The sequence below is a fragment of the Gekko japonicus genome, unplaced genomic scaffold (assembly GCF_001447785.1).
Source record: "Gekko japonicus isolate JY-2015 unplaced genomic scaffold, Gekko_japonicus_V1.1 scaffold1407, whole genome shotgun sequence".
Taxonomy (NCBI): Eukaryota; Metazoa; Chordata; class Lepidosauria; order Squamata; family Gekkonidae; genus Gekko; species Gekko japonicus.
Window position 1 is genome coordinate 272850 of NW_015167579.1, and position 16825 is coordinate 289674.

General features: G+C 47.5%; 1 protein-coding gene across 1 annotated transcript in view; it reads left to right on the top strand.

The window, feature by feature from the left end:
• Nucleotides 1–16825, top strand: part of FBXL20 (F-box and leucine-rich repeat protein 20) — a 119724-nt gene that overhangs the window by 97177 nt on the left and 5722 nt on the right. The window contains exons 10-12 of the mRNA XM_015413876.1: nucleotides 7699–7829; nucleotides 10925–10985; nucleotides 12605–12649. Of these exons, the coding sequence (XP_015269362.1) occupies nucleotides 7699–7829; nucleotides 10925–10985; nucleotides 12605–12649 (237 nt within the window). The remainder of the gene's footprint in view (nucleotides 1–7698; nucleotides 7830–10924; nucleotides 10986–12604; nucleotides 12650–16825) is intronic.

Below are 16825 nucleotides of genomic sequence, written 5' to 3' on the forward strand. Positions count from 1 at the left end.
GGCTTTTCATGTTCCTGTTGATGGATGTACTCTTTTTTGCGCATCCAATTTCCTAACGGTTTTTAAAAGGTTTACTTCACCTTTACCCTCCTGTCAAATCTCCAGTCACTCCATGGGACCTTACTCTGGTTCTACGCCAGCTCACAAGGAAGCCCTTCGAACCACTCGCGACATGTGAACTCAAACTCCTAGCGTGGAAAACGGCTTTTTTAACTGCCATTACCTCGGCCAGGCGAGTGGGAGAACTTTTGGCTTTCTGGCACAATACACCTTACCTCTCCTTTCTGCCAGATGGAGTCTGCCTCATCCCGGACATCTCCTTCCTGCCGAAGGTGGTGTCAGAGTTCCACCTGCAGGCAGAGGTCTTCCTACCTGACTTCTTCCCAAACCCAACATCAGCGGAAGACAAACCACTCCACCTCCTCTTCTATCTCAACAGAATGCGCCCAACTAGACGAGAATCACAACTATTCATCTCAGACGCTTCACCACACCTGGGCACTTGCATTACGGCCCAACGCCTGTCAAAGTGGATTGTAGATCTAATCCATCTGTGTTACCTACTTGCCAAACAGCCATTACCTGGCCCTATCAGGGCTCATTCTACCAGGGCTGTCGTGACTTCCACTGCCTTCCTCCAGGGAGTGCCGCTGACGGACATTTGCAAAGCCACTACGTGGGCAATGCCAAATACCTTCATCAGGCACTATGCCCTAGACGTCCGTACGAACACCAGTACCAGCATGGGACGTCACATTCTGTCTTCGGCTACGCAGTAAAGGACCTGCCAGCACCCTCCTCCAGGTAGGCTACTGCTTGCTAATCTCCCATGGGTGTGAAGCACAGAGACCACATCGAAGATAAACAGGTTGCTTACCAGTAACTGGTGATCTTCAAGTGGTCATCTGTGCATTCACACCACCCAACTCTCCTTCCCCGCTGCTGTCAGCTTCTACATTTTTAATAGGGGTTGATTTGCAGTGGTTTGTAGGAACTGGCGGGATGTCCGTGCCCACCCCTCTGGGCATGCGCGGTGGGATTCCCGCGCATGCCCGGGGGACTGGGCATGAAAATCCATTAAAAGAGCTTGCTACAGCACCGATTGATCCAGCACGTGCGCACTAGATCCCATGGGTGTGAATGCACAGATGACCACTCGAAGATTACCAGTTACTGGTAAGCAACCTGTTTTTTATTGCTCTCTGCTCTATTCCAGCATTCCTGGCTGACCCCTTGCTTCCAGCTGTGCTAGCTGTGCTAGCCTTTGCTCCATGGTTGCTAGGCATACAGATAGGTGTGAAGTGAGGATAAGCATAGGTGTGATGGCTGCTGATATCATGAATACACTGATAACACCTGTGAAGAAATGTATTTTCTCCTAGGAGACTGGCAAGCAGCAAACCCCCACTTGGTGTCTTAAAAATGTTTTTTTCTTCTTTCTGGACAGAGAACAGGCTGGAAGGGGGAGGGGGAAGGGGGCCTCAGCCCACCTTCTTGCAAATGCTAATAGATCTAGCAGGAAAGACAATAGGATAGTCAAGCTTTCTTCTTCTCTCCCCCCCCCCCTTCAGTCAGGGAGCAGAGAGTTGGGGAGTGTCAAATTCTAGAGAGGCCGAGGAAGTAGATTCCTGGAGACAACAGGAAAAGCTGCCTTGACCTGGGCTGACAGGGGTCAAGTGAGAGGGGAACCAGAGATTATAGAAACTCAGTGCAACAGAAAATAGCCCTCTTTCTTCGTCGTCTAATTTATTGCAGCAAGAGCCAGTAAAACAGTACAATTCTGATATAAGGATTAAAATAGTCATAACATGGGAATAGTATAAAAACATTAACAAGAGAAAGTTAATAAAATTAGTAAAATAAAATAATGTTAATAAGAGAATCATACAATTTTTCCAGCTAAAATAAGTTTACGTTTCCTAATAGCTAAGCAACAAAATTTTGCCACAGCATAAGTCACTGAGCTTTGAACGTTTTCTAAAAGGAATTTATGAAGGATTTCTGGCCTAAAGTCAAGATAAGACTGCAGAGGGCTAAATCTAGACAGAAGGGGTAGTATAAGATGGTCTCGTTCCTCCTGATAGAATCTGCAGAACAGGAGGACATGAGTAATTGATTCCACCATATTAGCCATGCATGGGCATGCATTGGGACTCGAGTGAATTTACGTTCATGCATTGGGACTCGAGTGAATTTACCTTGCAGTACAGCGGAAGGGAGTGCCTCAAAACAGGCTCTGGAAAAGGCCCATCTCTAGGGTTCATAGGTAATGTTAACTAAATAAGGGGCAACAGTAAAATTAGGCCAAGATTTTATATTTCTGAAGTTCTTGGGTAGCAAAGCTTCTTCATTTTGTGATTCAATATCACGAAGCCTCTGCTCGACAGCTGTTCTTGCCTTGTATAGGCTTCCATAGAACAGATCTTCTAGGAATAGGCCAATTTGATTTAACTTATTAAGAATTAGTGTGGACCAGGCAGGGTAAGGGTCCGAGGCTAAAAGGTGAGGTATTAAACCCTTCAGGTTGTAATGAATTTTTAGCCAGAGTGTTATATAGCCCTCTTTCTTTGGGATGCCCAGGCAATGAGAGGACACAGGACCCTTAACTCCTGAGGGAGCCATATTGACCATGTGCTTGCCTGGGAGCGAGCTTCAAGGTAATGGAACTCTGTAAAGAACTAGAACAGCTAAGCTAAAGAGCCTGTCCTATATTTTACCATCATGTATATGGGAAGGAGCAGAGGATTTGCATTTTTACCCATTTCTTTTGTTTCCCTTGCTCAAATCTGGTACAGTGCTAAAAGTATACTTGTAAGCATTTTCTTTTTAATAAATGCTTTAAACTGTTGGTGCTGTGAGTGGTTCTCTGCACCACATAGACCTCCACCGTTTCGGACACAGTATATTAAAAGGGGCTCCAGGGGGGGTTGGCAGGCGGCTAGTCCTCCAAGGGTGTTCAAGGCATTAAACGGTCCCTGCGGTAGCCAGGCGTTGGGCAGCGGGAGACAGAGAGGCAAGGCCTCAGAACTGAGAAGGGAAGCTGGGAGTCCTGATCCTCCCAGTGGGTAGATGCCTACAACGACCAGGTGGCTGTGGCGGGCTACCCCAGTGAGAAAGAAAAGCCCCTCTGGGGAGTTGGGAGCCCCTAGGAGGGCAGGGCGGAAATGAGGCTGGCATGCTAGAGCAGGCCCGTCCTGCCACAACACCCGAAGAGGTAGACAAGCAGGCAAGTTCAGCAAGATGTGAGGAATTAGCACAGAGCTAACTCTTGACAATGCGTGAAGATTAGCAACGTGGCAGGTGGGGATATGATGAAGGGAGGGCTTGTATGTGTGGGCACTCCATGAAATTGCTGAGCAGTCAGGTTAGAACGGATAAAAGGAAGTACTTCTTCACCCAAAGAGTGATTAACACATGGAATTCACTGCCACAGGAGGTGGCGGTGGCTACAAGCATGGACGGCTTCAAAAGGGAATTAGATAAGCGTATGGAGCAGAGGTCCATCAGTGGCTAGTAGCCACAAGGTATAGATAGGGGCTCTGTCTTCTTGGTGCTTGGGGGGGCCAACAGTGGGAGGGCTTCTAATGTCCTGGTGGACCTCCTGATGGCACCTGGTGTTTTTGGCCACTGTGTGACACAGAGGCTTTGGCCTGATCCAACATTGGCGTCTCTTATGTTCTTATGTTACAGAGGCCCCTGTGAGGACTGCGTAGTCATCATAGATCAGGAATGGGAGAGGAGGGAGGTTTAGCTCTCACTGCAGTGTTGTCCTCAAGTACAGCACTTTATTATTATTTTTATAGCTGTCCGAAGGGACAGAATTTCATTAAATTTTTTAACACAATACAATACAAACTAGACAATTAAACAGTAAAACATACATACATACATTACATTGATGGGTGTACTAGATTTTCACAATTAGTACATTACTTAAGCCTAAATTTAAACAATATTTTCTAGTTTTATAATGTGGGTATATATCATTACAGGAGCTGCGGTGGCTCAAGTGGTTAAGACGCTGAACTGCAGGCTGTGGAAGGTCAGTAGTTCAGCAGTTCGAGACCCGAATGTGCCGCATGACGGAGTGGGCTCCCGTCTCTAGTTCCAGCTCCTGCCAACCTAGCAGTTCGAAAGCAAGAAATTGCAAGTAGATAAATAGGTACCACTTCGGTGGGAAGGTAACAGCGTTCCGTGCGCCTTGGTGTTTAGTCATGCCGGCCACATGACCACGGAAACGTCTTCAGACAGCGCTGGCTCTTCGGCTTGGAAACGGAGATGAGCACCGCAACCCTAGAGTCGGACTCAACTGGCTTTCGAGCAAGGGAACCTTTACCTTTACCTTTTTATATATCATTACAATTCTATCTTGATGGGTTATACATATAATTTATCTTGTAAGTCGTCTTTTAATTGTATTTGTCTATACACATTTATTATACCAGCTATAAAATCGTGTCCAAGTGTTCTGGAATGTAGAATCCTGAAGAACGTTCATCAATAAAGTCAATTTGTCCATTTCAGCTGCCTTGCAGCACTTTATTTTCAGTCTTAGGAATGAATAGAAACCACTTAATATGGTAGGGTTGCCAGCAGTGTTCCCTCTAAGCTGAGTTCGTGTGAGCCAGCTCACAGTTTCTTAGCCTCCGGCTCACACATTTTTGTCTCAGCTCAGGAAGGATGGCTCCAAAGCAAACTAATTTATGCAGTAGCCAAATCGCTCGCTCACAACTTTAATGCCAGTAGTTCACAAAGTAGAATTTGTGCTCACAAGACTCTACAACTTAGAGGGAGCATTGGTTGCCAGATCCAGGTTGGGAAACTCTTGGAGATTTGGGGGGGAGGAGCCTGGAAAGGACAGGGACCTCCATGGGGTCCAATGCCATATAGTCCATCCTCCAAAGCATCCATTTTCTGCAGCGGAGCTGATCTCTGTAATCTGGAGATGAATTATGATTCTGGGAGATCCCCAGGTCCCACCTGGAGGCTGGCATCCCTATATAATGTGGGAGAACTGAAATGGATACACTCTGGAACACCACTGGAGTGCAGGCTGGACCCTGTTCTGTGCCTCTGGTATCCCTAATTGTTGAGATTAAGACTGCTTCCGACTACATAGTCGCATCACATGAAACTGCCTTATAGTAAGTCAGACTATTTGTCCGTCAGGATCATGTATGCCAAATATATGTAAACCACTTTATTCCTAAATTTTTGGGACAATCATTCTGTCACAAATGCAGGGCTTGACGTAAAGAAATACCACAAACTGGACCAGCAATTCAAGCTGAGGATTGTTTCATAGATTTATTTTGGAGCATCTGGCAGGTGTCATTCTTATCTGAGCTGTTGTGCGTCATTTTCTGTGCAGTATTTTTATTTAATTTTATTTGACGCTGTTCCTTTCAAGTCAGGGCCACTGAGAAAGAAGCAAATGAATTCATGCTGGAGAAAAGAGAAATAGGGGAAGGTTTCAGTGAATCCATCAAATAGCCTCTCAACTAGAAGGGAAGCTGTACTAGAAAGGCAGCTGTAGTTTAAGTGGTAAATCTTCTTCCGAGGTGGCTATTAAAATGCAGCTCACCTGAGCAGTGACTGAATTAGATGGGCACATAAGGTCTGTTTTAACGAGTGGTGTGGTGGTTAAGTGCGCGGGCTCTAATATGGGAGAACCGGGTTTGATTTCCCCACTCCCTTGCTAGCAGCTGCTGGATGACCTTGGGCATGCCATAGTTCTGTCAGAGGTGTTCTTGAAAAAGAGCAGTTTCTGTCAGATCTCTCTCAGCCCCACCTACTTCACAGGGTGTGGGGAGGGGAAGGGAAAGGAGTTTGTAAACTGTTCTGAGACTCCGAGTGAAGGGCAGGGTATAAATCTAATCTCCTCCTCCTTAAATGCTGGCCTAGATTTGTAGTCTCTAACCTTCTCTTTCAACAAGTGCCTCCACCCACACTATGTTTAGTTCTGCCCCATCTTTAAAAGGAAGGATAGGAATTATATGTTGTTCCTTTGTCTCGTGTACTTCAATTATTGTTATATTATTTTGTCTAAAAGCTGATGTGCTGTGTAAGCTTCCTTGAATAAGTGAATGGTGTACAATTGTGCAAGTACAGAGAGAGGCCTTTCCCTCACCATTGAGCAACTGCCTGTCACCCCCTACCATTAGAATTAAGAAGCAGGGCTTCCATAAAACTTGATCCCTGGCATTTTTCTTTTTAGAAATCAAATGCCATCCGGAGCTCCCTTGGGCTGCGGTCACACAAGCTAAATAATCCGCTTTCAGTGCACTTTCCAACTAGATTTTTCCTGTGTGAACTGGCAAAATCCAATTCGAAAGTGCACTGAAAATGGATTGAAAGTAGATTATTTAGCGTGTGTGATCGCAGCCTTAGAACACATCCCCAAGACCAGTGATGGCGAACCTTTTAGAGACCGAGTGCCCAAACTGCGACCCAAAACCCACTTATTTATCGCAAAGTGCTAACACGGCAATTTAACCTGAATACTGAGGTTTTAGTTTAGAAAAAGCAACTCATACATTAACTTAAGATGATCCAAACAAAGTAAGGAAAGCAATCCCAAATGCTTTCATTGACTTAAAATTATTTGGCAGAGAATTCGACACTTTAATGATGGTCTGGGCCTGGCTGGGGCGATGGCACGTGTGCCCCCAGAGAGGGCTCTGGAGTGCCACCTCTGGCACCCGTGCCATAGGTTCGCCACCACTGCCCTAGACATTTGGGTGTGTGATCAGTGCCATCATTGTTCTCAGTAAGTTAGAACTACAGAAAGTTATCTCTCCTGGCCCCACCAACATGCTCACCAACTGCTGGGTATTTTGGATGCCCATTTAACATTTTTACTGCATGTTTGATGCTGGCTGTCTAGTTGAATAAGATAGCTATTTCAGCCAGATTATTCTAAAATTGTATTGGCCCCCACATCCATTAGACTGTGGCCTCCTAACCATGAAAAGCCTACTAGACTCCACCTTCATCCCTACCGAAAACTTGCCACTCTACTCATGGAGCAGGTATTTTAAAAATGAGACCAGCCCGTACTGGAAGTGTTGTTTGGATAATGTGAGGAAGCCTTCAAAACAGCCCCAGTGCTAACATTTAGTGTGGCAGAGCCATCTGGTCGGGATTCGTCCTTGTCCAGGAGGTCTTTCCAAGTTTGTTTGCAGGACCGGCTGGGAAAAATTGGTCCTCTGTCAAGCTAGAATGTTTTATTTGGTCTTCTCTCCAAGCTTAATTGTTGCATGTCTTAAAAATACAGTTGCTTGCGTGTTTGTGTGTGTATGTTTTTTTAAGTTGGATCAGGAAGCACATTTTTATCCTGCAAGAAAATATCCTGTATACCAATTTGTGGTCCTTGCCAAAAATGAAACATGCAGCCCAAAAAAGGACCTGGTTCTGAGAGGCCATATGCAGTTGGCATCCTGCTTTTCACATGACAGTTTCCAGCAAGCCATTGCTTCACTGCTGAAAGGGACTGAAAGTTAGTTCTATCTATATCTATCTATCTATAGATGTGTGTGTGTGTGTGTGTGTGTGTGTGTGTGTGTGTGTGTAGGCACGCACACATATATTTGTTGTACAGATCTTTCCTTTTGAAACGGCTCCTATGCAAAAAAGAAAAGAAAAGAAAAAGAAAGCCCTTATTAATGCTGACTTTTACTTCTCTCCCTCCCCCAATAGCAAATTACAGATGATGGCCTCATTACAATATGCAGGGGGTGCCACAAGCTGCAATCTCTGTGTGCCTCTGGCTGCTCCAACATCACTGACGCCATCTTGAATGCTTTAGGGCAAAACTGTCCAAGACTTAGGTAAGTAGCATCCGATCTACAATGGTGTGTGTTGGATGTATGCAGCAGTTAGGATTTCAGACTAGAATCTAGGGGGGCTAGGAATGCCAGGCACAGGAGACCGCGGGCAGGGTGGGGACATGGGAGGGTGCCAACAGTGACAGTGTGATGTCACTTCTGGGAGAAACCCAGAAGTGACATCGTGCCTCTCTAGAAATTGCTGAAAAGGCTCTATGTTAGAATTATAAAGTTTACAGTGATTCTTAGGGTGTATTGACATCACTCCCCCCCCCTCTGAAGCAGTGTCATGGCATCAGGCCAGTGGGTCTGTGTGTGTGTGTGTGTGTGTGTGAGAGAGTGAGTGTGTGTGTGTGTGTCTTTGTGGTATTTTCTCCCACCACCATTCAGGGTAGCATTGGAAAATGGCAGCTCGGGGCGTGAGCTTTCAGCTCTGGGGGGGGACCCATGGGGGGACTCGGGTTTGAAGCGCCACCCTTCCATGGAAGGTCGCTGGGTTATCTTGGGCCTCATTCTGTGCCCAACCCATCTCACAGAGCTAGGATTAAATAGAGGAGGGGAGAATAAGGTGGCAAGCTCCTCAGAGTCCCTGTTGGGGAGAAAAGTGTGAGGTATAAACATCTAAGGCTTGGCTCCTGTGAACGGGTTCTAGATAGCTGGTGCCCTGGAGCATGCTTCCTCTTGGGCCAACGTTTCTTTTGTGCAAGATCAGTGGCTCGTCATTGTGGCATCATCCTTGTGGCTCATCATTGCGCCATTCCATTTTGGGCTCAGGACCAATGTTCCCTCTAAGCTGCCCATTTTGGGCTCAGGAGGACAGCCTGTGCAGTACCCAGTGTGTGACTGCACAGAAGACCACTCGATGAATAACGGTTTCAGAGGGGAGCCATGTTGGTCTGCACTAGAAGAGCTAGAGTCAAGTCCAGTAGCACCTTCGAGACCCACAAGATTTTCAGGGTATACCGCAGAGCTTTTACCATGGCTAGATTCAATGTTCTCCCATTGGCCCTTCTTGAGAGGAGATACACATGTGCTCCCTATGTGCGGCGTCGCTGTTTTTGTCAATCTGGATCGGTAGAGGCGATGGAGCATGTACTCCTACATTGCCAGTATTACCAGAATATCCGGAGAATGTATACCTTTCCAATTATATCCCAAGTATCCAGGCAGATCTAATCACTTTTACACTTCTCTCCTCCTTGCTGATTATTGTAACGAAACCACTTTCAAGGTAGCGAGACTTTGTGCATTCGCATGTCTAATCAGGTAGAAGATTACTGCTTCATTTTAACAATGTTAATTGATTTTATTTTAGCGATATATACTCGCATTCCTATTTAACATATTCAGATGCGTAACAGATGTATATGTCTACATGATCACTGGTATATATGCTGATCTTGGATGATGAGAGAGAGAGAGAGAGAGAGAGAGAGAGAAAGAAAGCCTTTCAAAGCTCCATATATCAGATATATTGAATGTATCTGACAAAAGGAGCTTTCACTCTGGAAGGCTTATACCCTGAAACTTGTTGAATAAGTTACTGTTAAGCGCAGCCCTGTTTTTTTTTCAATGAGCCCTTGTGGAAATGCTAGTGCAATAAGCATACTCTGCACCAGAGGCAATCTAGCTTGCGCAGAACTCATTCATAGGATCTAAGCCTACAGTCATAGGATCTAAGCCAGATGGGAATCAAACACTAGGAAAGGGGGGGGGGGCAACACTGGAAGTGAAAAGGAGCTGGACCAGAGAATGGGATGTTTATTGTTTTCGCTCACCCTGTACTGAAGGCTCATGGTAGGTAATGGATCAAGATGGGTAGCATTGTTAGTCTGTCTGTAGCAGTGGAAAAGAGCAAGAGTCCAGGAGCACCTTAAAGACTAACAACGTTTGTGGCGGAGGACAAGCTTTCATAAGTCACTGCTCACAGCTTCAGATACCTGAAGACGTGAGCAGTAACTCACGAAAGGTCATACCCCACCACAAATTTGGTTAGTCTTTAAGGTGCTACTGGACTCTTGCTCCTTTCTAATGGTGGGTAATGGTTTTTAAAAGCAAAACCATTTGCTGTACTTAATTTCCAGAGCAGCCGCCGCGCCAGTCCATTGCAACCAAACAACTTCCATCCTTCCCATTACTTCCCTTTCTATTTGTACTTTTGTGTGGTGTGTTGGTATACTTAAGTGACTGAGAGTTAACACTTCATGCATCTGACAAAGTGGGTTCTGGCTCCTGAAAGCTGAAGCCACAATAAGCTTTTTAGTTTTTAAGGTACCACAATAATATTTATTGTATTGATTTCATAGAATAACACTTCTGCGCATCAGAATGTTTTTGATTCTCCCCCTCCCCATGTCTCTGTAAGCCTGACCTTTATACACACACACACACACCAGTGCTGCTGAAAAAATCTGAGGGGTAAACGTTGGCAAGTTTTATGGGGAAGGTATCCTGCTTTTTTTGCAGTCTGTTAATGGTACGGGAAGGCCACAAAGAGAGTTTTTCCATGTTCTCATTGTTCAGTAACATTAAGAGGCTTCAGAAGTCAGTGGAACGCAGTGAAGAAGATGGACTCTAGGATACATTGGGCCTAAACCAAGGCTGGGTTTCTCAGATAAAAACAGCAACTTGAATCTGTCCCGAGAGGAAAACAGGGACGGGCCTGGGGGGCAGGGTTGGGGAAGCTGGTGAGCATCGGGGTGTTGGAGGGATGATGAGGGGAGCGCTGAGCTGGTTCGCAGCAGAGGCGAACTAGTGGAAGTGCAGAATGTAGGATTTTTTCCCCTTGCCTCTTTACAAGTGTTCCAGAGTTGTGCTGGGAAGAAGAGTAAAAAATATATGTATCTTTTGAAATAAATAAAGACATTTCCGGTTTCCGGGACATTGCTTATCCTTTCTCTGTGAGTATAGTGGGGTTGCTGTTAGCCAAAGTGAGCCCATGAGATACAGCAGGTGAGAAATAACTACCTGGCACCAGCAAGCAAAGCGTTGTTCCGATGCACAGACAGCACACACCGTGTTTGTGGGATTTCGGAAATGGGCTCTGCAAAGCATCAAACATCGGCAGCTGTATTTACTGTATTTTATTTTCTGTGCAGAATATTGGAAGTGGCCCGATGCTCTCAGCTCACAGATGTGGGCTTTACCACTCTGGCTCGGGTAAGCGCCTGACTCCACCGTTTGCTTCCTGGGCATCTGCCAGTGTGTGCTCAGGCCGCCCTTCATCTGCATGCATTCGCTTTCTGATGCGGCGAATACCAGAGCCAACGTTACCATTAAATGGTACAGCTGAGGCTGTCTGTCTCAGGCAGTGCTTTGCGGGAGGAGCTTCTGATAGAGCGGCAGGGGCTCTTTCTTACAAATGCAGATTTAGAAAACACACTGCTGCTCAGGAGCAGTAGGGGGCGGAGGGGAAGCAAGCATGGGGAATCCCACACAATTTGCCAGGGGGTGGGCATAGTGCCCAGTGTGTTGTAAGCCATATGAGCATTGAGTGAGTGACAGCAGCAGCCTTCCAGGATTGGGAATGGAGTGCAAGTGAGGAAATAGGGCATGGGAGCAAAGTTCACTGAGGGAGGGTAAGAGAGGGGGTCTCAAGTGGTCAGGGGAGTGTCCAGGGAAGGAGACTACGCCAATCTCAGCAAGGCATCCAGGTCAAGCATCTGGCTGAAGAGGTTTTCACAAGGACATTTTCAGATCCCATGGTCTGGTACATCTCAGAACCTTGGTTGGAACGGGGGAGGGGGGGTCATTGGAAGGCCAGCAGGTTCACCTTTTCTGTTGGTTAAGGGGAGGGATGGGCACAAACCAGCTCACAAACAAAAGTTCACAATGAATTTTGGACCGTTCGTGGTTCACAAACTGAAGAGCTGCCACGAACTTCCATTCATTTTAAAGCAGTTCGTGGCGGTTCATAAAGAGCAGAAAGCAAGGGTTTAAATATATCCACAAAAAGTGGTAGGAGCAGAAAACGGGTTTAAATGGCTCAGAGCCATTTAACCCCCTGCTTTCTGCTCTTTGCTAAAAGCAGCTGGGCAGCGGGGAAACAGAAATCAGGTCCATTTAAACCCCTGCTTTCTGCTTCCCGCCACTTTTCATGGGGAAACCCCTGCTTTCTGCTCCCCGCAAAAAGTGGTGGGGAGCAGAAAGCAGGAGTCACAAACCGATACGAACTGGTTCAGTTCACGAACCAACCTCCCGGTTCATATCGGTTCATGGTTCAGCTCATGCCTATCCCTAGTTAAAATGGTTTTTTAGATTCTCCGTGTGCCTTTTCCTTCCTTCCTATGCATGGTAGTAATCCCCTACAGCACGCTGGTCCACAGTCTGCAGAAGTCTCATTTCCACATCCTCACTAAGTTCCAACTCCCCCCGCCCCCTAAAAAAAAAACACCTGAGCTCATGGGAGTGAAATAAACTATTCCAGCCAATACCTTTGCGTGGGATTACTCTAGCTCCAGATTGGGCAGAAGAGCAGGATATGTAGCGTACGGTTAGCTCTGTTCACGTCGGCCAGAACGGATTTGTCGCCAGAGTGTCCAGTGCACTGTGGGAGTCTGATCTTTTGCATTCCTGTTTCTGATCCTGGGGGTGGGGGAAAGTTTACTATTCTTGTGTCAGCTTCATTTGTCCAACGGTTTACAACAGAGTAATTCCATTTGGGGGTGGGGGTGGGGGGACTGAACCTTGGACTGAGAAAAGAAGAACCTGAATAGCCTGTGCTTTTAAAAACATGGTGAATGCTTAGTTCTGTCTTTCTGTGTTTTTATTATCTCCAGAATTGTCATGAGCTGGAAAAAATGGATCTGGAGGAATGCGTTCAGGTAATTGTATCTTTTTTTCTTTTTTTTTTTAATGAAGAATGTCAGTGTGGTAGGCACAAGGGCCTGGCTTTCGGCCCAAGGGTGTCCCAGCACTGCCATAAGTTGCTAAGAGAAGTGTTATTATTTTATTAAATGTATTAATCGCCCATTCCTTGCTTACTGCAGGGCTCTGGGCGACGTACAATATGAGAACAATTATAATTGAACAGCCCATTTTAAAATGGACGGCAAACAAATTAATCCCATTTCAGACTGCGGTCCGCTTTACAGGCAGGGGGGAAGGGGTAAGACAAACGTAGAGCGCAGAAGAGGGTGCCAGCCAAGATGAAAACCGTCACTGTCCTCAACCAAAAAGCCTGGCAGAACATCTTAGCCTTGCAGGCCCTGCGGAATTTCATAAGGTCTCAGGGGGCCCTGATGGTACTCAGCAGAGAGGTCCACCTGGCCCTGGTCGAGGACGGCCGGATGTCTTTGGGGCCAGGAGCCACCAGTAAGTTACTGTCTGAAGAGTGCAACACTCTCCCGGGGACATAACAGAAGAGACAGTCCCATAGATAACGTTGGTCCCTGACTGCTCAAGGCCTTATTGATCAATACCAAAACCTGGAACTTGACTCAGTACTCCACTGGGAGCCAGTGTAGCTGGCGCAGCTTCAGATGTCCATGACATTCCCGTCAGGACTCGCACCGCTGCATTCTGGGCCAGCTTGAGAGTTCTTTCTGTACATTCCGAAACACAGTAGTCAGAACTCTGTGAGTTGTGCTTTCCGCTTTTAGCCTGTTCCTTTAATGTTAAACAAAAGGAAAGTGTGGGTATCTTACCCCACAAAGGAGGCCTCCCCAAGATCCCCTAACCCTAACCTTTTGTTCGCAGCCCTGAGGGCAAGCCGGAGAAAGGGAAAGGGGGGTGGGGAGCCCAGGTCTTCCTGTGGATTCTTGCCCCAATTTCAAACTGTGTGGGTTTGTCTTCAGACTTTTAAAAAACGGGAATCTTCTTCATGGTCTCTGTGCATCACACCCATGGGATTATGCGCCTGCACTGATCTGTATCGGTGGTATGCAAAGCTCACAAAGGGATTTTCACGCCTCCCCTCCAGGCATGCATGGGAACCCCACTGCGCATGCCCAAGAAGAGTGGCACGAACATCTCGCCAGTTCTCTTCTGACCGCCACGCTGTTAACAGCTTGTTTCTGCCTGTCAGTGAAGAAGCGTTTTTTCCTCTCACGAGGGATACTCCCTATTTTTCTTTTCTTCGCTTCCAGCGTTTATTTTATTTCTTATTATTATCTAAAAAAAAAGAGAGAGAGAGACTTTTCGTTGAGGGTTGCCGCTGCCTCAGGCAGCTTCCCGCCCTTCTCCCTCCCCCCTCTCTCTTCCTGAGGTAAACATTTCCTCTCCTCAGCGAAGGACCTTTTTCTTGGTTTTTTGGGCCTTTTTAATCTTTTATGGCCAAAAGAGGGGGTTGTTTTAATTTGTGTATTGACTGTGGCAGTAAACTTGCCCCTCGTGATGGCCACACACTCTGCATTATTTGCCTTGGGGAGACTCATCGCCCAGACGCTTGCCGCCATTGTGTGAAGTTCTCGAACCAAACTCACAAGAACAGAGCTGCAAGACTTCGAGTAGCACTTTGGGAATTGACATTGTCCCCTGTGCCTGTGGAAAATATGTCGGCTGAGACTCCTGCACCCTCCCTATCGACGGCGACCAAATCGACATCAGGAAACCACCTCGGCTCCGAAACACCCACACCGTGCAAAGTCAGCATCAGACGGGGGGCAGTCTTCTAAGCGCCTCTACACAGTCTCATCCGCCTCTACACTGGCTAAAAAGAAGAAAAAGGAGAAGCACTCAGAAAGTGAGCAGCGATAATGTGCAATCAGGCTCTGCATTACCCCCTCTCCAGCGGGCGCAACTCGATGTCGTTGATACCCCGATACCAGAGCTGCCAACGATTGCGTTTCTGGACTCACTGATCCGGCACCTGAACCCCCCGGGATCAGAGGCTTCGGTCGATTCCGGACCAATTTCAGCCTCACCATTTCAAGTTGAGGAAACGGTTCCACGTTGGCCTCGTGCACATCGTTCCCAGTCGGTGATTTCCTGGGAAAGTGATCGGTCGGCACTGGGCTCTTGACACCGTCGATCCCGATCACCCAGAGGCCACGAATATCGATATCGACCTGATGAGTGCCCAGATTACCGTTGTTCCAGGCCCATGCTCTCATACTTGCTTAGACGGGAATTGAGACCGCACTCTCCAACCTACTTCGACCCATCGATGCCGGGGGATCGTAGGGGGCAGATGCCTTGCTGGTTCACATCGTACCCAATGTCGGCATCCATGCCATGGCTGACACCTAGGCCACAGTCGGACTGGGACCGTGGTTCATGTCGTTCACACTCTCCCCACTGTAAATCTAAGCCTTCAGCATCACAATCCAAAGCTCCAGAGGAACCTTGTCGCCCACCCTCTCCTCTCCACTCCACATCGAAAGTCGCCCCGATACCAGATACCCCTGCAGCTCCGGTATCATTTGTCGTATCATTTATCTCCAATACTGACACCAATGATTCGGAAAGCCCCGAATCACCTAAGGATCCGTCAACAAAAGCTACAGTATCGGACAATCTGCTGATCCCTCGTCATACAGAGATTTGGTCAAGAGGATGGCACATTCCCTGGACATGTCAATTGTCCAACCCTAACCCTCGGTGTCGGATGCTGTCTTCGATGTCGTGCAGAACGATACCTCCACCTCGATCACTCTCCCAATGTTGACTGTCCTTCTACAGGCATCTAAGGCCCTGTGGGACAAGCCTTCCTCTGCTCCAGTGTCGTCCAGACGTTTGGATCACATGTATCGGGTCCAGGAGACGGGAGCGGAATTCCTCCATATCCACCCCAAGCCCAACTCCTTGGTCATGTCATCCACCTCAAAGAGTAAACGGACCCTTGCTACCCTTTCAGATAAGGAGAGCAAGAAGATAGACTCCATTGGTCGTCATTTTTACTCGGCGGGAGCCCCCGGCATTAAGACATCTAATTATGTTGCTTGTATGGGCTGCTCTGGGAGCAATTTACCGACTTTCTGACCTCAGTGCCTGATGACAAACGTCAAGAGGCCAGGAAGCTGCAAAAGGAAGGCTTGCTGCTCTCTAAACAAATCATCAACTCATCCAAACATACTCTGGACACATTTTCAAAAACAATGTCATCTGCAGTTGCCCTCCGTAGGCACTCCTGGCTGAGGACCACCGCACTCCTTGCTGATACCAGGGCGTACATAGAGATTACCTTTCGATGGCCAAGGTCTCTTCCATGCATCCACTGATTTGACGCTCCAGGAAATGGACAAAAGCATTAAGGCCTCGAGGTCACTGGGGGTCTCTGCCCCCTTTAAGCCTTTTCGTCCTTGCTCGTGGTCTCGTTACGGCTCCAGACGCCAATACGCTAAGCCGTCGCCGGATAAAGGTTACAGGCCACGTCTGTCCCCATCTGCGAATAGGCAGCAGTACCAGGCCAGACAGAGATACGGCTCTGGACAGCAGATTGTCAGACCGAAACAACCCGAACCGGGCAAGCAGGGCCTTTGACTTCCACCTGTCTACCTCTCCCGACCCTACCCGCCTCCATCCATATTTACAGGCCTGGGCCACCATTACGCCGGACCAATGGGTCCTTTCCATCTTAGCCAAGGGCTATTCCATCGAATTCATGGAACTCCCACCTCTTCCCATAGTCGTCATCACTACCCCATCATTCCTCCTCGAGGAGGTCACCACACTTCTATCAAAGGGTGCTATAGAACCCGTGCCTCTAGATCACCAGGGTTTTTATTCCCGATACTTTGTGGTACCCAAAAGGGACGACGGGCAGAGGCCGATCTTAGACCTTCGCGGCCTCAACACCTTTATAAGGTACCAAAAATTCAAAATGACATCCCTTCCCGTCATTCTGCCTCTCCTGTCCTAGGGATGCTGGATGGCCACCCTTGACCTCGAGCATGCCTATTGCCATTTAACTATCCACCCCGCCCATCGCGGCCGAGGGTCTTTACCAAGATGATGGTAGTTGTTGTGGCACATCTCCGCCTCTGTGGCCCGATGGTGTTCCCGTATCTGGACGATTGGCTTCTGGTCGCCCCTTCCAAGGCCCTCCTCATTCGTCAGAT